The following is a 26,965-nucleotide window of genomic DNA, read 5'->3' on the forward strand; positions in this document are numbered from 1 at the left end:
GGGGTTAACATCCAGAGCAATCAGAGGGTTAACTGTGGGCCTTACCTGTGCTTGTGTACATAGTGTGAGGTGCATCTGTGCTGTGGAGAAGACAGAGATCCGTGTTCCTGCTTTTCAACACATCCTTCCCTTCTCACAGAACAGTGACCTGAACGATCGTCCGGTCCTGGCGGACATTGCGTTCACTGGACCCGCTGATTGGCTCCTGCTGTGTCCAGTCACAGTGGAAGCGGGTTGCCGGTGCGTGTGCGCTCCAGACCTGGAAGTGCAGGATTATGTACAGGTACGTGATCCTGCCGAGGAGAGCCGCTTGGCGCAGTGTATATATACATTATATGCTCGGCCAGCAGTTAAAGAAGCAATCAAGGTGAAGTACACCAATCAGCCATAACTTTTTGAACACCCACCTAACATTAAGTCCCCCTTTTGCCGCCAAAACAGCCTTGACCTGTCGAGACAAGGACGCTACTAGACTAGGTATGCTGTGGTATCTGGCACCAAGCCGTCAGTAGCAGATTCTGTAAGTTGTGAGGGGGGTCTCCATGGATCAGACTTTTTTTCCAGCACATCCAACAGATGTTTGGTGGATTGAAATCTGGGGAATTTTGAGGACAAGTCAACACCTTAAACATGTGTTCCTCAAACCATTCCTGAACCATTTTTGCAGTTTTTAAGTGCATATATAAATAATTTGGTGAAAAAAAGTCCTTATTGATGATCCAATAGGTGCCAAAGTGCCAAGTGAATAAAGGTGCTTATAAGGTGAAGGTGCCCTCTTGGTTCCCCACTCACCGGATTGCGATTGTAAAAAAGCCCTTGGTATTATTGCACATTTGCCCAGGATCTGATGTGGGGTTCCTCCGATGTGACCTCCAAATTGAAATCGTCTCCGATATCACCATTAAAAGAAAAAAGGGCCATACATCGTGAAGTACGTAGGTATATTTTATTTCCCCAAAAAGCGATTCAATACTTACAGGATAAAAAGGTTAAAAAAGCATGTATCAAACAAAGCGAGTGGCGCCGCTCGTAGCGTGCGTTCCACATACAGGAAGTTCCCAACCGGAAATGACGTTACGTCCGCAACCGGAAGTGCGTCAACGCGTTTCGCCGTCACACACAGCGTCTTCAAAGGACCTTAGACAGTTTACTTACTGTCTAATATATTCCACTGACTTACAGATTCTATTAAAACAAGATAATCAATGTCTTTCACTTAACCTGTCAGTGGTCATAAAGTTATGGCTGATCGGTGTAAGTATAAGTAAGAAACTGAGAGCACTCTTGTTTAATCTCATTAAAAGTTGTGCTTAGATGTGATATTGGTGTTCTCAACACTTAGGACTAGAGGTGATGGTACATTGCTTTGCCAGGATGTAAACAACCTCAGGATGATCGTCTGCTTGGCGTTGCCATATTTGACACACCTCTCTGCAATTCTTGAAGGCTTTCATCTGTTTGTGACAGAAGTGTAAAGTTCGCCTTCTGATTTATAGATGGTGGGTATATGAGCCTTACCCTTCTCTTCACAAGCAGCGCTCTGATGATGTCTGCTGGGAACTTGTCTGGCATCGGCATACTATGTAGACTGATGCCTCGCTCTCTAATTCCACATGGCTAGCACTTTTGTAATTTCTAAACTCTCCTGTTTAGGATTATGTGGTCAATGAAAGGAGGTGTCATTGGCTGCCAGAGAGTACACTTTCTTTTGAAGGTGTTTAATGGATCGACAAGAAAATGAGTGTTTGTAGTAGACAGGGCTGGTATTAGAGCAGACGAAACAATAAAAAGCCGGCACCAATAACAGGATGATTTAACAACTGCTGAGCACCTCACCCTCCTACCCAGACATGAGAAATATATCCAAAGTAAATGGAACGCACTATTGACACTGGCCCAGAGTGCATGCAGGAAAGAGAACCGTCAGGTTGCACGATACCTAAAACATAGAGAAATTTATGAACAATAAGTGCTTAAATATACCTAAACCATAGAGCAAAAATGTAATATGTTTTATCTTTTTTGGAAGTCCTTAGATGTGGTGGCTGCATTGGTTTCCTTTTTTTTTTTTTTTTTTTTTTTTCATATTTCCATTTATTGTTACTGATAATAATCCTTTTATTAACAAAAATCCTGTCCTAGGGTAAGAACACTTTTACTTTACTTTATCTTACCAGGAGAAGCTTTTCTACCCTAAGGCAGTAAGTACCACAGGCCCTTCTCCTCGCTATAGCATAATAGGTAAGGGTTTTGTAGCGGTAAACTAGTTGGAGTCAGTAGTAATTCTTGTGATAAAACTACATTTGTATATCCACCAATAAAGACCATGGGTCATTGCCAACATCCCAAAGAATATATGTACAAAAGGAGATACCCCCCCCCCCCCCTAAATGGTACTTTAAAGGCAACTGAAAATCATAATACCATTCTAAAAGGACATTAGTACTTTATCACAATTATGTTAAAATAAACAGACAGGCAACAACATATTTTATACTTCTATAAAATCTATGAACAACAGCTGAATACTCTAAGTAGACAAAGACTTGGTGTAAGTAAATAAATATCCTCTTCATCTCGACACGTTTCAGAAATGGTTATTTTCTACAATATAAATAATATTTGTGAAAACAAAATGGACAATGATAGACCAAAAATACAAAGTTAATAGAAATTCAATAAATTGCATACCATCCAGCAAGTGCATAACACCCAGAGCAGCTGTTTTTAAATTAAAATCAATTGATCCTCATCCACCATTGCCAACTGGTGAGACCACACTGCCTGATGCCCCAGAAGGGCCTCCAATGCCTCACACTGGGATCCTCCAATAGCAAAACACAAGTCAGCCCAGGAGTTTATCAACGGGAGGTCTGAAGTAAGAGAGAAAAAAGATATAAAATTAAAAGTAATAAAACTCAAAGTATACCTGGAGCTTAACAACTCAAAATGGTGCAGTTCATCAATCAGAATTGTATCCCCCCTATTCTACTAAATAGCCAAGTGGGTTCAACAAAATGAAGGTGCACAGGACAGAAATAAACTTCTGGCAGGATCAATGGGTATGTGTACAACATCGAACTGATAACAAAACACTTTCAGTCGTATATTAACAGACCAAAAGAGAACAAAAAAAAATAGAAGTTCATTTTTAGAGTATGCATATAATTTAAACAGCAGTAAACTCATGTTAATCAAATGTGCAGTGCCCCTTTATTGCCTTTCACTGAAGGACGCGTGAATTCTGAGACTTTCCGGTAATACTGCTGCCTGTAGGAAGACTTGGCAAACAAAACACTCATGGGCAGCCCAGTATAAGCCTTCCTACTCCCAGCATGTCCCAAATTTTTGCTAATATCCTTGGAGGATGTCTTTTCTTGGGTCTGCTGAGAATAGTCTAGTCTATGTGAAAGATTCTACTTTTTTGGGGGATAGTGGATATGTTACTCAATATTGTACTTAAATTGTGTTTTTGTGACATTATGTAGATGAGACTATCTTGGCTCTCATGGATGCGTTTCGCACCACTTTAAAACTGGAGGATCAGCCTGCAGCTTCTACCAGTGCTGTTACTTTTTTAAGCCTTTTTAATATCCCTAGGACCACCAAGACCTTTTTGGTGTACTCACTGTTTCCAGCTGTTTTATGGAGGCAGGGAGACTCCTGACAAACTGTTTACACCTCTCAAACGGTTGGCAGACCTGTATCCATTTTGAGGAGACCTTGGTAATAAGTGGGCTTGTTTCCACCATGGATTTGTGTCCTGCCTTAACATATTACTGATGATCCCATTGAAGGATACACCTTTGTGTTCAAGGATCCCAATAATAAACCGACATAGATTATTTTCAAGACTTTATTTCCTCCGTCAGGCCCTGCCTTGCAACTTGCCTTGAATCTAATTTGTTAAAAATCTAGTTGACTGGCCTAGGGCCATCAGAAGGGATCCAGTCTCTTTCCAAGTTGATCCATTGCTTTTAAATCATTAGATCATCATCATACCTGCAGTTCTAAGCTACTGTTTGGATGAGTTTCTAGATGTCTCCTGTCTAGCTGCCTCCTGTCTCATTTCTCATAGGAGTCTCCTGTCAGTAAACATACAGAGGACTGGATAAAATGTTGTGCAGAAGATCCCTTTTGCTTGCCCATGTCCTTCAGTGGGCCATCCTCTTTGGAGCTGACCTGGACACCCTCATCAAGAATCTCCAAAGCCAAACCCAAGCCAACCACCCAGTTCACTTGGACTTCTGAGTACCCCAAAATCGCAGATTAATGTTCTTCTGCATGAAGAGGTGCCCTGCTTTCCAAAGTTGGGGTGGATTGGTGGAGGAGCTTTTAATCGTCTGTTGGTCTTTGTGGACCGCCAGCATCTCTGAGTATAGGAGGTAGTTTCCAGGGGCTACCAGATAGAATTCCATCGCTCCCCCCCCCCCCCCATTTCTCGGTTCATATCTTCGAACCAGCCTCCATCCCTGCACAGATTAGCAGCTCTCCATACAGCCCTTGGGGGTCTTCTGGAGCAAGAGGTCATCGCCCCAGTATCTGTGTTGGAAAAGGTAAACGGGTTCTACTTCAACCTGTTTACTGTTCTCAAACTTAAAGTGGTTATACAGTCAGAAGTTTTTTTTTATCTGAATGCATTCTATGCATTAAAATAAAAAGCCTTCTGTATGCAGCAACCCCTTAATACTTACCTGAGCCCCATCTTTATCTAGCGATGTCCACGAGCGCCTCAGCTGTCCGGGACTCTCTTCTGACTGGATGAGACAGAGTGCGCCATCAATAACTGCATATCTTCATGATCCTGTTGGCTCTCACCATTATTTCCAGTTTGTGGGCTTGACATTTGGCTTGTGCTCGGCACCGTGGGTGTTTACCATAGTTCTGGCCCCAGTGCTAGCTTTGCTGCGCTCTGAGGACAGTTGTGGTAACTGTTGTGACAACCGACTGGTAGGGAAGGGAAACCTCTTAAATGGGACAGATGGCAAAAAAAAATTCTGACAGGGGTTATAACTAAGAGAAGTATACCTCTCTCACTCTATCCAGAATGAAAGAAAATCCTATTTCTCTTTCGATCATTGACGGACACAGCTCCTGTCTTTCTTGACCATTGGGTTATGCTGCCCCCTACAGGAGTGAAACACTAGACAAAGATTTTCTAGCTACACCCATGGGCAGTCCCAGGGCCTATACTCCCTCTTCCTGCTATAGTTACTAAGTTTTTGCTCTGCCTAGTCAGGAGTAAGAACCTAGTTGCTTGCTGGGATCTTTGGTCTTGGCAAAATATTTTCGGTAGAAAATGTTTTCCTCCCTGGATTTTTCCTGTGAGATCTATTATCAACTGCCGGACTGGGTGACGGGCTGGATAATCTAGATCCAGTGGTCACCCCAGTATGACCAGTCAGCGCACGCAGGCCTCAGCTCCACTGTAACCGCGATGGGGGCAGGAAGGGTGCGCCGCCAGCAACCGGACGATCGATTGTGGGGGGGGGCTGTTGTACCTGGTAGGGGCTCCTGCCAGGGCCCCCTTTCTCCTGCCTTGATCTGTCCTGAGGCCTGTTCTCCCAATTCTGGGTCCCTGTATGCCTTGTCGTGCCGCCATTTTGTTGTAGCCTATGTATTCCTACGCCATGTTTTGGTTTGCCACTACAAATGGCTGCAGCCATGACAGTGGACCCCTATGGGTGGCGATTTCGGCGTTGGAAGCCCCTCCTTATCTCCTGGTGCTGACTCCTGGATCATTTAGCTTCCTGATTGCTGCACATGTAGTGTAGATACTTCTGGTGGATGCAGGTGCCTGTGTCGGCGGGTGTTGAGTCTGGTGGGGTCCTCTCCCCCTGCTCCTGAGGATCACTCGCTGTGCCTTGTACTTGACGAACGGGTGGTGCTGCCAAAGCGGTGGGGGTTGTCCCTTAGCAGTGTGTTACACTTTTTTGTGGGGTCCCACTGGTGACTCATGGAGTCTTTGGAGCCTGTATCCCCAGCTGATCCCCCCTCTCAGGCTGCAGGGCCCGCCGGGTCCCGACCATTCATCCATGCACTGACGGAGGTCCTGAAGTCCCTTGTGTCCCGGGTGGAGGCGGCTTGCGGGCGACGGGCTAGCAGCACCCCCTGCCTCATCTGCCTCATCTGTCTCATCCAATCCTGAATCTGATTCCACCGCTGCGGATGTGGGTCACCCTTCTGGGTCTGCGACCATGCGCCTGGAATCCTCTGATAGTGAGGATGATTCCTCCACCTCTGCGACCGCTCACGAAAAGACGCTGGAGGATGCACTAATTGTATCTGTGCGTGAGACCCTGAAGATGGAGGACGTAGCTGAAGCTGTGACAGGGGGCACCCTTTGGCACTCTCATTCAGAGCGGCAAAGGTGTTTTTTTTATTTCCTAGCCTATTTTGACAGAAGTGTCGCTAAAGAGTGGGGACGACCAAAGCGTCCCCGTGGGGTTCCTAAGCGTTTAGGCGTTACCTCCATTAGGAGTCCCTTCTTAAGAAGTGGACTGTGTCACCGGTGGTGGACCCTCCCGTTTCCAGATTTAATAAGGCAACCATGATTCCAGTTGCCGGCCTTTAAGGACCCAGCTGTGACCAGAAGGTGAAGGCTGTGGCCCGCACTATGTACACCTTAGCTGGTTCGGCAATGAGGCCGGTATTTACTATTGCCCTGGTGTCACAAACTCTGACCGAGTGGGCTAAGCTCCTACACCGTGACCTGGAGGGAAGAACAGCTCCCCCCGCCCCTGCATAATGTTTCTGGTTGTTAGTACTGTAGCCAATGTACCCGTGCTAATGGTGATACAAATACTTCAAATGATGAAGCTAAAAAAAAAAAAAATATATAATATTAAAAAAAAATCTATCTATGCTGGTAGCTGCTGGCCACTTCTGATGATTCGCCTAATGAACCAAGAGCCATATATCCCCTAGATACAAGGGATGACAGCGCTTTTGGAACTAAACAAAGTTTAATTTGACCATAAAGTTACCGTATAAGTAGCCTTGTACATACTGTATGTCATGCCTCACTGGTGACATCACGTCCAGTTCCTGTAGGTAAGTTACTGTGGCCATCTTGGATGAGGCATGACATATGTAAAAGGCTATTGATACTATTTTATTGCGTTAGCTCAACTTTTTATATGTTTTTACGGTAAATAAAATGGTGCTTTCTTTATATGGAACCCTCTTTTCTTCCCTATTTTATGTCATTTGTTGAGAATATGGTCAGATCATATACTACCAGTGTGGAAGTTGTGGAAACAATTTAAAGAGGAGGAGAGCTGCAGAGAAGCAAGAGTGGATGTTTAACCACTTCAGCTCCAGAAGATTTTACCCCCCTCATGGCCAGACCATTTTTCTGCTATTCGGCACTGTGCTACTTTAACTGGCAATTGCACGGTTATGCAATGCTGTACACAAACAAAATTTTATAAAAAGTTTTCCCACAATTCGAGCTTTCTTTTGGTGGTATTTGATCACCACTGGGTTTATTTTTCTTTTTTTTTTTCAAGCTATAAATGAAAAAAGAGCATACTTTTTGAAAAACAAATATTTTTTTAATTTCTGTTAAACCAAATCCAATAATAAAAAAAAAAAAAAAAAATGTAAATCAAATTTCTTCATGCATTTAGGCCAAAATGTATTTGTGTGTGTGGTGTTTTTTTTTTTTTTCTTCCACACCGACTGGGAAAGGTTAACATCAGGGGCGATCAAAGCATAAATGTGTGCCTAATGATGTTTATGTGTAATGTGTGCTGATTTTACTAAGGTATGTGTCAGTTTTTATTCCTTGCTTTGCAGGGAAACAAAAACCGGCACATCTCTGTCAGAAGAGAGCCTTGTGTTTACATACACAAAGCTTTCTCCTGTCACTCGCTCTGACGATTGGTGGATCCTGGCCATAAATCGTTGTCGGGGGACCGCTGACTGGCAGGTGCTGTAGCCAGTGACAGCACAGCCGGGTGGGTGCGCACGCACCCCCTACCCGGAAATGCAGAATCATGTGTGTGTATATGTATGTGTATGTGTGTGTATGTATATATATATATATATATATATATATATATATATATATATATATATATATATATATATATATATATATATATATATATATATATATATATATATATATATATATATATATATATATGATTGATATGATATATGTGTGTGTGTGTGTGTGTATATATATATATATATTAGTGTGATTCTGTGTAACCGGCCCACACTGTAGCAGTAAAACTACTGTGCGCAGTTGACAAGTGGATAAAGAGCTGTTGTTGACTCTCTTGGTAAAACAAGGTGTCCGTAGGATCCGTTGAGTGCGGTGTGTTACTTCTATCTTCAGGATTTTTCCTCTACTTGGATCTATCCAGCTTTGGAGCTCTTCGCACTTTTCATTTCATAATTTTAAACTTTGATTTGTGGGTTGCTTATTTTGCCACATTTGGTTCACGGTTTATTAAGTTTGTCATCCCTTGTATCAAGAGGATATATTGGGGATGCACCAATATGTACAGTATCTCACAAAAGCGAGTACACCCCTCACATTTTTGTGAATATTTCAATATATCTTTTCATGTGAAAACGCTGAAGAAATGACACTTTGCTACAATATAAAGTAGTGAGTGTACAGCTTGTATAACAGTGTAAATTTGCTGTCCCCTCAAAATACCTCAATACACAGCCATTAATGTCTAAACTGCTGGCAACAAAAGTGAGTACTCCCCTAAGTTAAAATGTCCAAATTGCGCCCAAAGCGTCAATATTTTGTGTGGCCACCATTATTTTCCAGTACTGCCTTAACCCTCTTGGCATGGGGTTCACCAGAGCTTCACAGGTTGCCACTGGAGTCCTCTTCCACTTCTCCATGATGACATCACTGAGCTGTTGGAGACCTTGTACTCCTCCACTTTCTGTTTGAGGATGCCCAACAGATGCTCAATAGGGTTTAGGTCTGGAGGCATGCTTGGCCAGTCCATCACTTTTACCCTCAGCTTCATTAGCAAGGCAGTGGTCATCTTGGAGATGTGTTTGGGGTCGTTATCATGCTGGAATATTACCACAGGACATGGTTCCAGTAATCCATGTCCTTAGTCTGCTTGTCTTCAGCAAACTGTTTGCGGGCTTTCTTGTGCATCATCTTTAGAAGAGGCTTCATTCTGGGACGACAACCCAGATGCAGTGTCTGAGCACTGACATGCTGACCCCCCACCCCTTCAACCTCTGCAGCAATGCTGGCAGCACTCATACTTCTATTTCCCAAAGACATCCTCTGGATATGATGCTGAACTTTTTTGGTCGGCCATGGCGAGGCCTGTTCGGAGCAGAACCTGTCCTGTTAAAATGCTGTTTGGTCTTGGCCACTGTGTGCTGCAGCTCCGTTTCAGGGTCTTGGCAATCTTCTTATAGCCTAGGCCATCTTTATATAGAGCAACAATTCTTTTTTACTTCAGATCCTCAGAGAGTTCTTTGCCATGAGGTGCCATGTTGAACTTCCAGTGACCAGTATGAGAGAGAGTGAGAGCGATAACAACAAATTTATCACTCCTGCTCCTCCTGCTCCTCATTCACACCTGAGACCTTATACAGTAACGAGTCACATGACACTGGGGAGGGAAAATGGCTAATTAGACCCAATTTGGACATGTTCACTAATGGGTGTACTCACTTTGGTTGCCAGCAGTTTAGACATTAATGGCTGTGTTGAGTAATTTTGAGGGGACAGTAAATTTACACTGTTATACAAGCTGTACACTCACTACTTTACATTGTAGCAAAGTGTCATTTCTTCAGCATTGTCACATGAAAAGTTATAATAAAATATTCACAAAAATGTGAGGGGTGTACAAACTTTTGTGAGATACTGTATCGACCACCAGAAATTATTGACCGAAAATAGTTATGCATTCTTACCAGTAGAAAAAAAGGTGCTGATAATGGCCACTGAAAAAGTGTGATTTTGCCACAATTTTCATAGGTCACGAGACTCAAAAATGCAAATTTAGTCAGCTTTCTGAAGTGCTTTTGTGCTGAAAATGCTTCCCTTTAAATTGTATGTATGTGTTCACACCGGGGCGTTGCAGTGTTAAAAATCCTTTTTTTGGTGAGGTTAAAAAAAAAAAAACCTCCCCATTAAAAACTCGGCACTAGCGCATACAAAAGTGTGCGTTTTTGATGGGATTTTTGAGTCACACATCTGGTGAAAAATGCACCGCAAACAGTAAAATCACATATGTGATTGTGAACAGTGTGAAAGTAACCTTGAAGGGATGCATTTTTTTTTTTTTGTGCGCTTTTTTTTAATTGCAAAAGTGATTCAAAAGCTTCTCATTAATAAGACAAATATAATACAATTTTATATTTTTATATATATAAAATACATTTTTTTTTCTGTCCATTTTGGGTTTAGTTTTAGGCCAGGTGCATCCTGAATTTTTGGTTTTGTTTCAAAATTTTCATTTCAGTGCACCACTAGGATAATATGGTTCATGTTAGTACTGTATTCTGTCTATGCGAACACATTTTGGTTTTAATACAACTCCTGTAATTATGATTGTAAGTGTGCATGTGTTGTAAGTCTTGGTATGTATTTTTTTTTTCTGTGTGGTGCTTTTGGTGGGGGATAGCAGCACTAATGCCTCGTACACACGCAACGATTATCGGCCGTCTTTTGTCCAGAGTGTTGTTTTGTTGGTTGGAATGTGCCTAGACTGCACACTAATTTTTTCGGCCAACAAAAATCTACTTCAGAAGTGATGTCATGTGCTGGTTTACTTTCCGTGTGTTTTTTCTTCTCTGAGCATGCCCAGTCTTGCTCATCAGATTTTTGTCTGACGAAATCTGTACTGACTGACGGAAAATCAGCCGTTGTGTTGACGGCCAACAAAAATTTTATAGCATGCACACCAGATTTTTTTCGCCCGAAAAGTCGGAGTCTGTTGTCGGAAGCATCATACTAACCAGCCGAAAATCGGTCGATCGGACGTTGGCCGAAAATTCACGGCCAACTATCAACGCGTGTGCACTAGGCATTAGTAGCTGACTTAGTAGAAAAAAAGAAAAAAAAAAGAGTGTAAATTCGGCACTGTCTACTGGAAACAAAATGAAGAAGACACGGACAAGAAGACTCCAGTGTGCATGGGGGTTTTTGCTGTTTTATGTTTGTAACTTAAAGCAAGCAATACATTATTTTGCAGATTGAAGATCCCTTTAATAGAAGAAAAATGAATGTGTATACAATAAATATTAGAGGTGTATTGGGGTGATGTTGTTATAAGGCACAGATGTGATACATAAAACTGTCTTTCTTTCACCTTTGCTTTATTATGTTCATTATGGTACCCTGCCATACTTCAGATGTGATTTTTAATTTTTTTTTCCTTTCCTTTGACGTTTCTGCCCAGTTCTGCGTAGCGTTTCATGGCTTCTAACGACTGCTGTCCTTTTGTTTCTCACTCAAGGTTTTCAACAAGCTTTTAAGCCTGGCCAGCACTGCTTCATCGCAGAAGTTCCAGTCCCACATGTGGAGTCAGATGTTGGTTTCCACATCTGGCTTTCTGAAATCCATTTCCAACGTGTCTGGAAAAGACATCCAACCTCTTATAAAGCAGTGGGTGTATCCTTTTCATCCTAATTTTTTACTGATGTTATTGTTGCCAGCCATATGTCAGTGATACGGTAAGGACCACTGTAGAAACAAAGTCCAAGGAATTGAATGTTACAACCTGTGAAAGTGCTGGCCTCTCCCTCTTCTGTGGGGCCTTTCCTGTAAGACTTTTAAAAGGTGGCCTGCAATTTTTTTTTTTTTTTTTTTTTTTTTTTTTTTTTCAACCAGTGCTTTAAAGAGTGCCAGTCATGGATAGGTTTATGTAAGAATCTGAATATTCAGTATTGTGGTCTGATCATACCTTTTGGATTTCAGGTAAGGTGTAGTTAAGAAACAAAAAAAAAAAACCTGTCATGCAGAGCATATTTGATGCCATTTCTGCTAAAAAAAAAGCTGATGCTGGCAGGTCTCTTCTTTAGCAAGAAATTTTTTTTATGCCTGAGAGCATTCTTATTGTTGTAAATTGCACATGGAACGTGTAGCTCAAGGTACAATTTTGGCATGCCTTGGTCCCAAGAGAAGTGCGGGAATTAAAAAGAAAAAAAAAAATTATATGCATACTCAAGATGCCTGGAGCATCGATCCCCCGCAAGCTCTACACCAAGAACTGAGTAATCAAAGACTTATGGCCCCGTACACACGTGCAGATTATCTGAAGACTTTTGTCTTCAGATTTGCCTTTTCTATGTAGTGCAAGGGCCTGCCGGATTGCATACAAATTGAAAGTGTTTAGGTTTGACCTCATATTATATGGTTTTGGTAAGTCTGCAGACAAAAGTCTTCAGATAATCTGCACGTGTGTATGGGGCATTATGATCACAGAGCGGTGTTTTTCAGTCACCGCTTTCTTTTCTGTTTCTCTAGTGCTAACTGGAGTGCCAGGCTCTGGAGGGGCATGAATGACTGGCTCAGGCAATCAGTGGCACGCTGAGAGGCTGAGCCAGCTGCCTGTCAGGCATCTGGGCAGATCCTGACATTGTCTGGATTTTTCCAGAGCCTGGACCTTCTCTGTGATGTCAGCTGTGAGCAGGCTTTAGCTGCTTGTTGGCTAAATCTGGGTTACGGTAGGGTTGAATGACATGCACTGCTGTGACCCACAGGAGAAGTAGGGCCGGGCCAAAATAACTTTGGCCATACTTCTCCTTTGGCTCCCATTCCCATCCAGAGGAGTTGAGACATCCCAGACTGGTCAATTCAGATTGCTGAACCTAGAAGATGATCAAGGGAAAGATATTGAGAGTGGTTCAGGAGATCATGGCTGTTGCAGTGCTGCAGAGGTCCCTTTTAGCAGCTAAGTTTGTCATATTGTGCTAGTATGCTAGGCATACTTGCATGTTATGGCAAAAGGACACTTACTTGCAGTGGAGTAAATCCATTTTTGTTGAGAAACTATTCCCCTTTTAGGTGATCTATATAGATTGCAGGGATTTTAACAAACTTTGTTCTCTGTGTCCATGTGCAAAGTGTATCTCTATTGAAGTAGTTTTATAGTTCTCAAACAGCTCGTGCACCCGCAGGGCACTGAGGAAAGTTGCAGATTCTGCATCCCTTTAGACATGATTTTCCTTTGGGAGTATCTCCCTAAATATGACACTTTTGTTGCAGGGGATGCTCAAAATTTAAATTGTATGCAGACTTTTGAGAAAATCAGGAAGCCAATCACTCAAGCAGGAAATTACATTACTGGGGGGCATTCTTTACACCATCTTTGTCCAGAACGCCTCCAGGTAGCCGCATTGCATTTTATAGAACATCACAGCACTGCAGTTTGAAAAGGGAAGGGTATTTTCAGATTATGGAAGTAGCAAGAAATCTACAGCAAAATTAAAAAAAAAAAAAAAAAGATTTTTCTCTTTCGTTCATTGACGGACACCACTCCTGATCTTCATAACCATTGGGTTTTACTGCCCCCTACAGGAGTAGGACACTAGGCAGAAAAAAAATCGTGCTACACCTATGGGCTGTCCCAGGGGGTATACTCCCTCACCCTGCTGTATGTACTCCGTTTTTTTTTCTGCCAGGTCAAGAGTAAGGATCCTTGCTGGGATCTCTGGTCCAGGCAAATTTTTTCTCCTGGTTTTTTTCCTGTGAGATCTGCATTCAAGTGCCAGACTGGGCGACGGGCTGGATAATCTAGATCCAGTGGTTACCCCAATCTGGCCAGCGAGCATGCGCAGACCTCAGCTCCGCGATAGGTCAGCCGCGACATAGCCCCACTGAATGGGGGCTGGCCTGCGAGTTAAGTGCCTCGCGAGGTCGCATACGACCAAGTCTAAGCCCGAGTCACAGCGTTCCTCCTGGCCGACAACCCCCCATTTCTATGGCAAGGGGTTCTGTCTGAAGCAGTGCCCGCCTGGTTCCTGTTCTGGTAAGTAGCGGTCCTCCCTCTCCCCCTGGAGGTTTTTGAGATGGAAGTGGGCCCCTCCCTGGGACGGTCGAACACCCCGGTTTCCCCCACTTCCCATCAGCCCTCCTGTCATCGGTCCCCCATCCTACACCCCCCCACCCCCCTACTTATGCTTGTGCTGTTTGGGTAGTCTGGTCCACCTCCTGTAGAAAAATGTATAGGTAAATAGATTGAAGAAGAAGTGGCCTATATCCCGAGGTAGCACATATAAAGAGAGTGAACCCCCAACAAAAAGGGACTTTAAGGGCCTAACTTAATGTAAAAATTGTTGATACGTTTTCTAAAAATAACATAATTTATTGACCAATGCATTAAAAACACAAAGAACATACATAGAAATGATACAGTGTGGCCTAAAGATGTAACATGAACACCAAAGTATCCAATCCCATGGCAATACATGAACCGTGGTCTACAAATCACGGTGAGGGCCTATCACGGCATACTGACAAGACACCCGATGCGTTTCAGAATATGCTAAATATACAGGTGAGCATCCCCACATAAGTATATATTATAAATTTCTGTCTCCTATAACCATTGGAAATTCGTCATTGCTTGGTTTTAATATTTTCGGTGCCTTTTTTTTTTTTGCTTAATCTATGCCAAATATGAAAGTTCATAACTATAATGGGGCAATCAGAATGTATACCTATGTGGGGATACTCACCTGTTTTTCTCCTTTTGTAGAAGTGTTCAATCAATACTTCAGAACTCTACACACCTGAAGAAGGAAGCATTTTCTGAAACCCGTCGGATGTTTTCTTGCCAGTATGCCGTGATAGGCCTTCACGGTGATTTGTTGGTGGCTGCAGGTGCCTGTTTCTGCTGTCTGGTGAGGTTCTTTTCCTCTCTGCTGAGGATCGCCTAGTGCTTGTGCCTGGCAACTGAGTGGTGCTGCCAGCGCAGTCGGGGTTGGCCCTTTGCAGTGTTTTACACTTTTTGTGGAGTTCCCCTGGTGACTCATGGAGTCTTTTGGAGCACATCTCCTCACCTGATCTCCTCTCTAAAGCTGCGGGGCCCTCCGGGTCCTAACCATCCATCGATGCACTGACGGCAGTCCTGGAGTCCTTTGTGTCCCGGGTGGAGGTGGTTTTTGGACGGGCTAGCAAAAAGTGCCCTCCGCCTTCCCATGCCTCATCTGTCTCATCAGATCCTGAATCTGAATCAGCCGCCGCGGACGTGGGTCACCCTGCTTGGTCTGCGACCACGCGCCCGGATAGTGAGGATGATTCCTCCATATCTGCAACCGCGCACAAAAAGGCGCTGGTGGAAGCACTGATTGTATCTGTGCGTGAGACCTTGAAGATAGAGGACACCGCTTCAGCTGTAACGGAGGCGCATGGTTACTTTGGCACTCACAAGACATCCAGAGCGGCAAAGGTGTTTCCTTTCCATACCTATTTTGACAGAATTGTCGCTAAAGAGTGGGGACGACCAAAGTGTTCTAAGCGATTTACTAAGCATTATCCATATAAGGAGTCCCTTATTAAGAAGTGGACTGTTCCATGGGTGGTGAATGCTCCGGTTTCCAGATTTTGAACAAGGCAACCATGATTCCGGTTGAAGAGACCCCGGCCTTTAAAGGGGAATTCCAGTCAAAAATGAAATTTTTCCTACTAATAGTATGTTAAATATCGTTATCTTTGATATTATTCATTTTTTGGCTAGTTGATTGCGAAGCTTAGAAAGTCTTATCTAAGCTGGACAAACAGCTTCTTCCTGTTCATCACTGACAACTCTATTTCCTGTTGTCTGAAATTTTCATGGTGCCTTTTACTTCCTGAAAATGTTGTCCTTCTCTCTTGCTCAGGCATGCCTACTATTCGTTACAGAGAGGGAGGGAGAGGGAGGGAGAGAGAGAGAGGGAGAGCAGACAAGCAGGCATGGTAGTAAGTATGTTATGCTCCCTGCATGTGGCTAAAGCAGCACATGGCACACACAGAGAGACACACACTTCTTACAAACGACTATGTCACTTCCTAAAATTAATTATTCATGTTGGAACATGCCCAGCAGCTGGGGAGTATTGGCACGCCCAGCAGGAAATAAAATTATGTGACCCGGAGCACTTTTGAACAAATCTAAGGTACAAACAGAGCTTTTTAATTTATTTTGCACAATACAGATCGATGTTAAAAGATCATTACATGTCAATAATGATTTTTACTGTGCTTGCCTGTAGTATTCCTTTAAGGATCCAGCTGACAGGAAGGCAGAGGCTGTGAACCGCAATATGTACACTCTGGCTGGTTCAGCACTGAGGCTGGTATTCACCATTGCCCTGGTGTTGCAAACTCTTGACTGAGTGGGTTAAGCTTTTACGCCGTGATGTAGAGGGAGAGCAGCTCCCCATCAGGGGGATTTTCTTGCCTCTGTCGACATCAAGGATGCTTACCTTCATATTCAAATATGTGCCTGTCACTAGTGCTTCTTATGCTTTGCCGCGGGAGAGGAGCATTATCAGTTTGTGGCGTTAACCCTTTGGTCTCTCCTCTGCTCCTTGTGTCTTCACAAAAGTGCTAGCCCTGGTGCTAGCGTTGTTACACCAACAGGGGATCGCGGTACTGGGCTACTTGGATGACTTCCTTCTGTGAGCGGAGTCCCCTACTGCTCTGGCGGAAAACTTGGAAATCGCCATACGAACTCTGGAGCAGTTCGGCTGGATTCTGAATCTTCAGAAGTCTGCTCTGGTCCCATCCTCAAAGCTGGACTATCTGGGTCTGACTCTGGACTCGGCCTTGGCCATAGTTCTCCTTCCTCTGGACAAATTCCAGAAATTGCTTACTGCAATTCGTTTCCTGCTGTCCAAGAGATGGCCATCCCTCCGGACTTGCATGCTGGGGCTATGCCTGATGGTGTCTACTTTTGAGGTGGTTCCGTTTTCACAGTTCCATAGGAGGTCCCTGCAAAGGGAGATTCTGGCCAAATGGGACAAGACTCCGCAGTCTCTGGACAATCCGATCCTGATGAGCCAGGGAACAAAGGAGTCCCTGATATGGTGGCTTTGTTCTCCAGCACTTCGGCTGGTCAAATCCTTCCTCCCCTTGGATTGGACAGTGGTCACCACTGATGGCAGCCTGTCCAGTTGGCTCAGGGGATCTGGACACTGGAAGAGTCCAGACTACTGATCAAATGTCTTGGAACTCCGAGTGATCAGACTGTGCCCGAACCATTGGATGGATCTTCTTCAGGGATGTCCAGTGTGCAATCGGACAATGCCACGACTGTGGCTTATGTCATTCACAGGGGGGGGGCACAAAAAGTGTCCTGGCGGCTCAGGAGGTTGCTGGCAATCTAAGGTGGGCAGAACTGTTCATTCCAGCCCTCTCTGCCGTGTACATTCCAGGGGTTTAAAAACTGGCAGGCGGATTTCCTCAGTCGGCAGGCGTTGGACCAAGGGGAGTGGTCCCATCATCCGGAGGTGTTTCATCGGTCCTATAAAGTGGATATGTTGACATCTGCGGATGCTTCTTTTGGCCGCAAGGTTTTGCAGGCTGCTGTTTAGAGGACTTGATCCTCTTTGAGGATGTATTGTTTTTTTCAGGTGGACTTTTGGTTAAGCTCCTGTTATCTGGTTGGCTACTGTTTAGTCTGGGGTATTTTTTATTTTTTTGCTTATTCCCACCCCTCAGGTTTAACACTGCTTTGGGACATCCCAATGATTATGACGATCAGGAGCTGTGTCTGTCCATGAACGAAAGAGAAAATGGGATTTTTGACTTCCCGTAAAAATCCATTTCTCTGATGTTCATTGACAGACACAGCACCCACCCCTCTGTGGAGTTGTAATTCTTCTGAAACTGCATGTAACAAAACTGAGTAGGGAGAGGGAATATGCCCCATGGGTCTGCCCATAGGCGCAGCCAGATTCTTTTTCTGCCTAGTGTCCTACTCCTGTAGGGGCAGTAAAACCCAATGGTTATGACGATCAGGAGCTGTGTCCATCAATGAACGTCAGAGAAATGGATTTTACAGTAAATCAAAATTTTTTTTTTTTTTCTTCCGATTTTGGGCAAGTTATCCTTTTGATAAAAAATAAATAAAAATGAGGAGATATCCATTACCATTTACCTCCAAATAAAAGACCAATTTGTACTGAAAAAAAAAACAAGGTATAATCCACCTGAATGCACAAAGTTGTTGTAATGATATGTACGGTTTTACTAACACATGTCAAAGTTGCAAAATTGTGCTTGGGCATTAACTTTTTGTTTTACCCTTGGGGGGGGGGGGGGGCAAAAGGGTTAAGACATGAACCCCTTTATAATTTCCCAACATAGATGTGTGATGTCAAAATGGTGGGCTTTAACGCCCTCACACGGCACAAATGTGTCACTGACTGGTCGATGTTTGTGCAGGGAGTGCGTTGACTGCACGTTGCCAGCACAAAGAATGAGCTGTCTGAGACAACTCTAGGACCAGAGTAAAGATCCATAACACTAATGAAAGTGTGGAAACCACAGACTACACCCATTGTTTTTACTAAATGTAACCTGCCCCTATTGACCCTACTGGTTCTACAAGAAAGGCGAGGGCTTCCTGTGATGCCTCCTTAGAATGTCATTATGATGAAACATACGTCGGGGCGGAGCTACAGGAAGCCACATTGTTCTGTTCTGCTGGTGAGACACCAGAATCTGACCGCGCTCACACTAAGGTTTAGTGGATCCGACCTGTATTAATACAAAGCGATTGTACCCCGGGTGCAGGGCAGAATGCACAAACAAATGTGAGCACATTTAAGCCTAGTACACAACACTATAAAACTGATAGCACAGGTCGGAGCCGCTGTTTTTTTAACAACCGTGTACAGTGATCGCCCCCTGCTAAGCTATTCTGTTCTGACAGGGGGACGGCCCCCCAACTAGAACACTTTGTCTGACAGCGCTGACTAGGAGCCGCTCGGCAGACCTTTTTCGGTTATGTGCCTTAGACAGAAGCTGGCCAAACATCCGGCTGCTGTATACACATGCCAAATGTTGTCCAGTTTATATTGAACCGACCAACATTCAACCCATGTGTACTAGGCTTAACGGATGGTTTTTATGTTGCAATTACTATAATTGATTTAATAAAAGGTTTTACACTATCAGAGTCTTTCTCCCCTTTGATTTTATGATACTCCTAGTAATGCTGTGAGGAAGAAGAGGCGATAGTCCGGAGGGCTAAGACCCAATGGGGGAACAAAGCACATACAAACCTACTCTAAAACGAGAGGTCATGGGTATCTGATGAGTGATGAGTTTTTCAGTGTGGTGGTGGCTCATGGTGATGGATTGAAGCAAGGAAGAAATCACTGATGCTCCGTTCACATATTGACGTCCCGGATCGCGGGTAGAATAGCGGCGATTCTGCCCGCAATCCTGAATCACAGCAACTTGCAGGACGCCAGTGAGGTTCCTGTCCCTTCCAATAGTAACCCTTCTGCCCGACAAATCGTGGCAGAAACGCGGAAAGAAGTTTTGGGCAACAGGCGTCCCGCGATTTTGTTTGCATGATTTTACCGCGATCCGTCAGGCCACAATCTCTGCAAAATTGCGCCGTGTTTGGGGTGCCATGGGAAGTGACAGGAATCGCATGGGCGTCCTGCGATTTGCGGTGATTCGGGATCCGGGACACCAATATGTAAACAGAGCCTGAATAGGCTGGGCACTTTATATAGTGCGCTGGGCACTTTATATAGAGATGCTAATGCAGAACACTCAGAGGACATCTGAAATTTGTATTTTGAATAGACCTGTTTTGTAGCACATTTATAGACCGTTGTATTGTGTTGTGAATAATGCACTTCTGCACTTTATGAGTTTTATATAATTGGTTGTAGGTGCGCTGTATTTTGAGAGAACTATTCTTTTTAATAAATCAGCCCCATTGGGTAATTTTTACATTCTGTTAAATTATTTATGAGGTCCTTAACTCTGCCATCCAGGGACCAGAGCAGCGTTGTAAAGTTTTACGGAAGCTTTGCTTTTAACAGAAAGCGAAATGTTTTGGAATTGGAGATTAAGCAGGACTTCACCTCACCAGGAACTCAGAAATATGTGGTAAGCCCTAGGTTTCTGACTGTGTTCTACAATTCCAAGGGTTGGCTGGTTTTCATTGCCTCTCTTAGAAATATAAGAACAAAAGAAGGTGCTTCTAAGTGCAGTTGATCAGGGTTTTAAACATCAAAAACTATTACAAACCTCCACAGGTATCAACTGGTAAATAAGCTCATCAATTTTCACATGGTTGCAAAGGTTGTTGCTACTGAATGTCACTGCCCCCTTGACTTCACTTCCGGGAGCTTGCGGTCCACACTGGTTTCCGTAGTACGGCAGCTGCTTCCTGCATTCCACTACACACCGCTTGCCAGTGGCGGGATACAGAATTGTGTCAGGTAGACCCCCCCTTCTTGATGTCTTTGGAAATTGATGAGCTTATTTACCAGTTGAATCCCGTGAGTGTTTTTAACCGTTTTTGATGTATTAAACCTTGATCTACTGCACTTAGAAGAACCTTCTTTTGTATTTATATTTCTACCAGCGTTTGCTTTTCTCATATGGAGTGCTTCTGAAGTCCATCCCAGGTTGCCTGTCCTTTGATGTCCTGCCCATCATGACTCATTCAGATTTTACTGTTTATCAGTGTTAGTGTGCCCTATATACTATTTTTTGTCAATTTCACTGCCTCTCGTGGATCATATAGAAAAGTTGTAAACTATAATACCAAAAGTATTGGGACACCTGCCTTTACACGCACATGAACTTTAATGTGGTCTTAGTCTGTAGGGTTCAATACTGAGTTGGCCCACCCTTTTCAGCTATAACGGCTTCAACTCTTCTGGGAAGGCTGTCCACAAGGTTAGGAGTGTCTATGGGAATGTTTGACCATTCTTCCAGAAGCACCTTTGTGAGATCAGGCACTGGTGTTGGACAAGAAGGCCTGGCTCGCAGTCTCCACTCTTCTTCATCCCAAAGGTGTTCTTTTGGGTTGAGGTCAGGACTCTGCGCAGGCCAATCAAGTTCCTCCACACTAAGCTCGCTCATCCATGTCTTTATGGACCTTGCTTTGTGCACTGGTGCGCTGTCATGTTGGAACAGGAAGGGGCCATCCCCAAACTGTTCCCACAAAGTTGGTAGCACGAAATTGTCCAAAATGTTTTGGTATGCTGACGCCTTTAGAGTTCCCTTCACTGAAACTATGGGGGCCAAGCCCAACCTCTGGAAAACAACCCCACATCTTTTAATCCTTCTATCTACCGAATGATTTGGACCAATGCACAAAGCAAGGTCCATCAAGACATGGGTGAACGAGTTTGGGGTGGAGGAACTTGACTGGCCTGCATAGAGTCCTAACCTCAACCTTTGCAAAGGGTGGGACAAATCAATATGGAACCCTACAGACTGACTGGAATGCCATTAACCACTTGCCTACTGGGCACTTAAACCCCCTTCCTGCCCAGGCCAATTCTCAGCTTTCAGCGCTGTCGCACTTTGAATGACAATTGCGCGATCATGCAACACTGTACCCAAATGAAATTTTTATCATTTTTTTTTTCAAACAAATAGATCTTTCTTTTGGTGGTATTTAATCACTACTGGGGTTTTTATTTTTTGCTGAACAAACAAAAAAACCTGAATATTTGGAAAACCAAAACAGTTTTTATAGTTTGTTATAAAATTTTGCAAACGGGTAATTTTTTCTCCTTAATTGAGGTGCGTTAATGAGGCGGCACTGATGGGCTGCACTAATAAGGCGGCGCTGTTGGCTGGCACTGATGGGTAATAGGTGGCACTGATAGCTGGCACTGGTAGGTGACAGGCAGCACTGATGATGGGGCGCTGGTGGGCACTGGCAGGTGGCACTGGAGCACAGATGCTCCTCTCCTCTTCAGGAACGATGTTCCTCTGACAGCAGCCGGCGATCTGCTTTTTTTTTTTTCTCCTCATGCTGACAGCGTGAGGGGAAAAAAAGACTATCTCCGGCTGCTGTTTACATCACGTGATCAGCTGTCATTGGCTGATAGCTGATCACATGGTAAGGGGCTGGGACCAGCCGCTTACACAGATCTGTGATCAGCCGAGCCTCATGGAGGGGACTCTGCATATATACATGGACGCTCTCCCGGCAATTAAGGTCTGCGCTGTAGCCGTCTTTCGGCTATAGCATGGGTGGGAAGAGGTTAAAGTTTGTGTGTGTAAAGGCAGGCGTCTCAACACTTTTGTGAAAAAGGAGAAATTGATTTGCAATGAGATTTTCATTTTGCTAACAATCTCCATCACCATAGCCTTTCCTTTTACATCAGTTGTGCAGAGTGTCTGGATCTCGGATGCCAACTGGACTGCATTGTACTTTAGACTCTGTGTGCTCAGTAATCAGCACTCAGTAATAGACATGGTTTGACAAGCCCTGTTTCTTCTTCTTTAGTACAAATCTATGTGAGGGCACTTGTGATGAGGTGTGTGGCTGTTATGCAGCTATAACATCAGGGAGTATTGGAGGGGAAGGCCAGGAAGCTGCGTTTCTTACTGAGAGAAAAAGATGCTTGCCAGAAGTATATAAAATTTAAAATGAATACAAAAAGCAGTATAAGTGCCTTCATTTTCTTTGGGATCAGCATCTTGCAATCCCCTGCTCAACAAAGCCGGGGGAAGAAGCAGCAGACAAGGAGCCAGACAGTTGTGCTTCTGCAGTGCTTGTATGCTAACAAATGACATTCTGATAGGAGGAAAGAGCAAAGAGATGAGCAGATCAATGGAGCTGCAAGCTATTTTATAGCAGACCTTGTACTGAATGGCAAGGTGCACTAGTTACATAGTGCCCAACCCATCTAAAATTGCCAATAAAACTAAATTTAGAAAAATATACTTGCATTAGCCTGGCTTCAGACATGTTTTAACTGCCTTTGAAGACATCGAGAATAGCTAATCAATGGTGAACAAATGTAGATAGCATACCTCAGCCCAACTGCTTCATCCAGACTTTGATGGCTGAAACCCAGTGCTCAGGCTGCGAAGTTCTGTCCCATATATAACATGATCACAATCAGAAAGCCAGCAACTAAGTAAACTTTCTTGCAAAATCTTTAATGGCTACCATTCCAGCATATACAGTGTCTAAAATTTGAATGCGTTTCAGCCAAGGCGACATGCTTCATGATGCGAAGAGGAAGGTTGTCTTGACCGAAATGTGTTAAAATTTTAGACCCTGAATATGCTGGAATGTAGCTATTAAAGATTTTGCAACAAAGTGTACCGAGTTGCCAGCTTTCTGATTGTGATGAAGCTAATCAACAGTGATGCAAGTAGCTCCACTCTGAGAGTTGTAAGCTAGATGCAAATGGAAATTGTTGAAAGTAGGAAAACTTTCTTTGAAACCCAATTCTCTGTGCTTTACTAATGGCTGTATATGTTTTTGTATTCTTTCTTAGGGCCCCCTTAAAGTAACTGTTCAAGAGCTGGATGGGTCGTTTAACCACACTTTACAGATTGAAGAGAACAGCCTGAAACATGACATTCCCTGTCACTCGAAGAGCAGAAGGTGATCAGTGGGGACCGATGGTTCAGTCAGGGCCTCCTGTCCCATGTCTGCCCTTCTTTGTTTTCATTTCCTTTGTGTGTTTTAAATCTATAATGATATACAGCACTGCAGGTCATGCTTGAAACCCTATATTACATCTTTCCTCAATGTTGATACAGTTTTAAGTGTCTCAATCACACATGTGTTTCCACTTTGTTGCCCACCGGGATCCTGTTCCTTAACACATGTTTAATCTTCTATAAACAGAAGGCAGCTTATACACATGGACTGATCATAACCTGCTGTCTTAACTTTGAACAAGGTACAGAAGAATAATATCTCCAAATTTAGTTTTAAAGAAACACTCCCCTAAGCACTGATTGAATGTAATAGTGGTGTGTTACTATAGCCATTTCAGACAAACTGAAATGCTTTTTTAAAAAAAAAAATGGATAGCAACAGTTTTTAGCATTTTGGACCACCTAGAATAGTTGTAATTTTATAACCCTCTCAACTGTTCTCTGTTGCTTTGGACATTGGGCCTTCCCAACCGTTCTCTTCTGCTTTTGTATTTGGCTTGTTAAAGCGGAACTTTACCCTTAACAACAAAAAAATAATGTTCTTTAGCAAGGAACATACACTGCTTAAAAAAAATTAAAGGAACACTTTGAAAACACATCAGATCTCAATGGGGGAAAATATGAATCTGCATATCTATACTGATATGGACTGGGTAATGTGTTAGGAACGAAAGGATGCCACGTCGTTTGAATTCAGCCCTTGGTAGAATGCTAATTTTCATTGCCATCAAAGACACCCCAAAAATCCTAGTGAAAAAATGATGCAGCAGGCTAGTCCAGTTTGCTGAAATTTCATTGCAGCAACTCAAAATAGTACTCAGTAGTTTGTATGGCCCCCACGTGCTTGTATGCATGCCTGACAACAGCAGGGCATGCTGCTAATCAGACGACGGATGGTGCCCTGGGGTATTTTCTCCCAGATCTGGACCAGGGCATCACTGAGCTCCTGGACAGACTGAGGTGCAACCTGGCGGCGTCAAATGGACCGAAACATAATGTCCCAGAGGTGTTCTATTGGATTTAGGTCAGGCAAGCATGGGGGCCATTCAATGGTATCAATTTCTTCATCCTCCAGGAACTGGCTGCCTACTCTCTACACATGAATCCAAGCATTGTCATGCAGCAGGAGGAATCCAGGAACCACTGTACCAGCGAAGGGTCTTACAATAGGCCCAAGGATTTCCTCCCCTTTTACCTTATGGCAGGCAGGGTGCCATTGTCCAGCCTGTAGAGGTTTTGGCGTCCCCCAATGGATATGCCTCCCCAGACCATCACTGACCCACCACCAAACCGGTCATGCTGAACTATGTTACAGGCAGCATAATGTTCTCCATGGCTTCTCCAGACCCTTTTACGTCTGTCACATGCTCAGGGTGAACCTGCTCTCATCTGTGAAAAGCACAGGGTGGCAGTGGCAGACCTGCCAATTCTGGTGTTCAATGGCAAATGCCAATAGAGCTCCACTGTGCCAGGCAGTGAGCACAGGGCCCACTAGAGGACGTCGGGCCCTCAGGCCACCCTCATGAAGTCTGTTTCTGATTGTTTGGTCAGAGACATTCACACCAGTGGCTTGCTAGAGGTAATTTTGTAGGGCTCTGGTAGTGCTCATCCTGTTCCTTCTTGCACAAAGGAGCAGATACCGGTCCTGCTAATAGGTTAAGGACCTTCTATGGCCCTGTTTAGCTCTCCTAGAGTTACTGCCTGCCTCCTGGAATCTCCTCCATGCTCTTGCTGCTGTGCTGAGGTACACAGCAAACCTTCTGGCAATGGCACATATTGATGTGCCATCCTGGAGGAGTTGGACTGCCTGTGCAACCTCTTGCTACCAGTAGTGACAAAGACCCTAGCCTAATGCAAAACTAGTGAAAAACAGTCAGAAAAATTAGTAGGGAAAAAAGTGTCAGTGGCCTCAACAATTCCTCCCAAATACACCAATGATGGGGCACTATTCCTCCCACTGACACCAACGATGGGGCATTGTTTACTACCATTGGCCTCAGTCTGGCCCCTCCACAGTCTGAAGGACAGTATACTGGCCCTTTTGGTTAGACCGTTTGGAAACCCCTGCTCTAGGATAAACCATCCCTGAGTGCTTGCACCTCTAAGTAAAATATGACCAATGCAAAAATCTTCTCTATGAATTATCCTTTGCTGGCTGTATTGTACAAGCACTACTCTCCATCAGTAGAAGTATGTTGGTAACATTTATTTGGGTGGAACAGATTATGACCTCTGGTTTTCAGTTATTCTTACCTCAGAGCCCTACTGCGACCCCTTTCCATGTTCTGCTGCCTATATTATTGACATTTTATTTTGTATTTTTTCCTTCAGAAATAAAAAGAAGAAAATTCCACTGATGAATGGGGAAGAAGTGGACATGGACCTTTCTGCAATGGAGTAAGTTGATATATATATTTTTGCCTATTCTATACAATTTTGGCATAATAAAGTGGTAGTAAAGTCAGGTGGTTGATTTTTACCTACATGTTAGCCTATACTCCTATAATAAGGCTTACCTGTAGGTATAGTAAATATCTCCTAAATGTGCACCGACGTGACCTCACGGGCGCATGCACACTGGGCTCTGAATGAACTGTGCCACCGATTCTGGACTTTGTGTCACAGCCGTGCTCTAGAGCTGCTGAAGAAATTATGTGGCTTTTTGAAGCTTCTGAATGTTTTGTTTTAAAATCCTAAACATGTGCTGGCTTACTCATTTTTTTTTTCAATTTAGTTTAATGGTTGGTTACTTTGCCTTTTTTTTTTTTTTTTTAAGCTCGAGAGTCAAGGGTCAGAGGTCACCTGAAGTCTGACAGTTGCTATCACATCATCTGTCTGACCTCATACAGTGTCCCAATTCCTGCTTGGCTGAAGTGAAACTTTAGGCTAAAAATGCAACGCATAGGAATTTTAATGCAGAAGAGACCTGCTTTGTCTCTCCTGCATGAAACTTGCCTGTGCGCCCTTGCGAAATCTGACTGAACTCCCACACATGCGTAGGAGTGATGTCACCCCCCTCCCAGCCAATGAAATCGGCTGGTAATCAAAACCCAGAAGCCGGCCACTCAAAGATGTCAGCAGCTGGGCTGGAAGCTCTGGGATATCGCGTCGCTAAAGCCAAGGGGAGTATAGTTCCACAGTAAGCAATTTAATCAACTGCAGGGCTCTTTTATTTGACACAGTTTTGTACCAAAAGCCTGCACAATTATAACAGTTTTAAAACTGAAATTCTCTTTCGTTCATTGATGAACACAGCTCCTGTCATTCTTGACCATTGGTTATGCTGAAAAGTAGGACACTAGGCAGAAAAAACTTCTGGCTACACCCATGGGCAGTCACAGGGGTATACTCCCTCTTCCTGCT

At 43.8% G+C, this 26,965-nt stretch overlaps 1 protein-coding gene across 1 annotated transcript in view; it reads left to right on the forward strand.

The window, feature by feature from the left end:
* TAF2 (TATA-box binding protein associated factor 2) overlaps positions 1-26,965 on the forward strand; it is a 209,330-nt gene that overhangs the window by 73,458 nt on the left and 108,907 nt on the right. The window contains exons 12-15 of the mRNA XM_082258212.1: positions 11,466-11,620; positions 19,951-20,065; positions 23,434-23,543; positions 25,934-25,999. Of these exons, the coding sequence (XP_082114338.1) occupies positions 11,466-11,620; positions 19,951-20,065; positions 23,434-23,543; positions 25,934-25,999 (446 nt within the window). The remainder of the gene's footprint in view (positions 1-11,465; positions 11,621-19,950; positions 20,066-23,433; positions 23,544-25,933; positions 26,000-26,965) is intronic.

Source organism: Pelophylax lessonae (assembly GCF_965119305.1).
Source record: "Pelophylax lessonae genome assembly, chromosome: 5".
Lineage (NCBI taxonomy): Eukaryota > Metazoa > Chordata > Amphibia > Anura > Ranidae > Pelophylax > Pelophylax lessonae.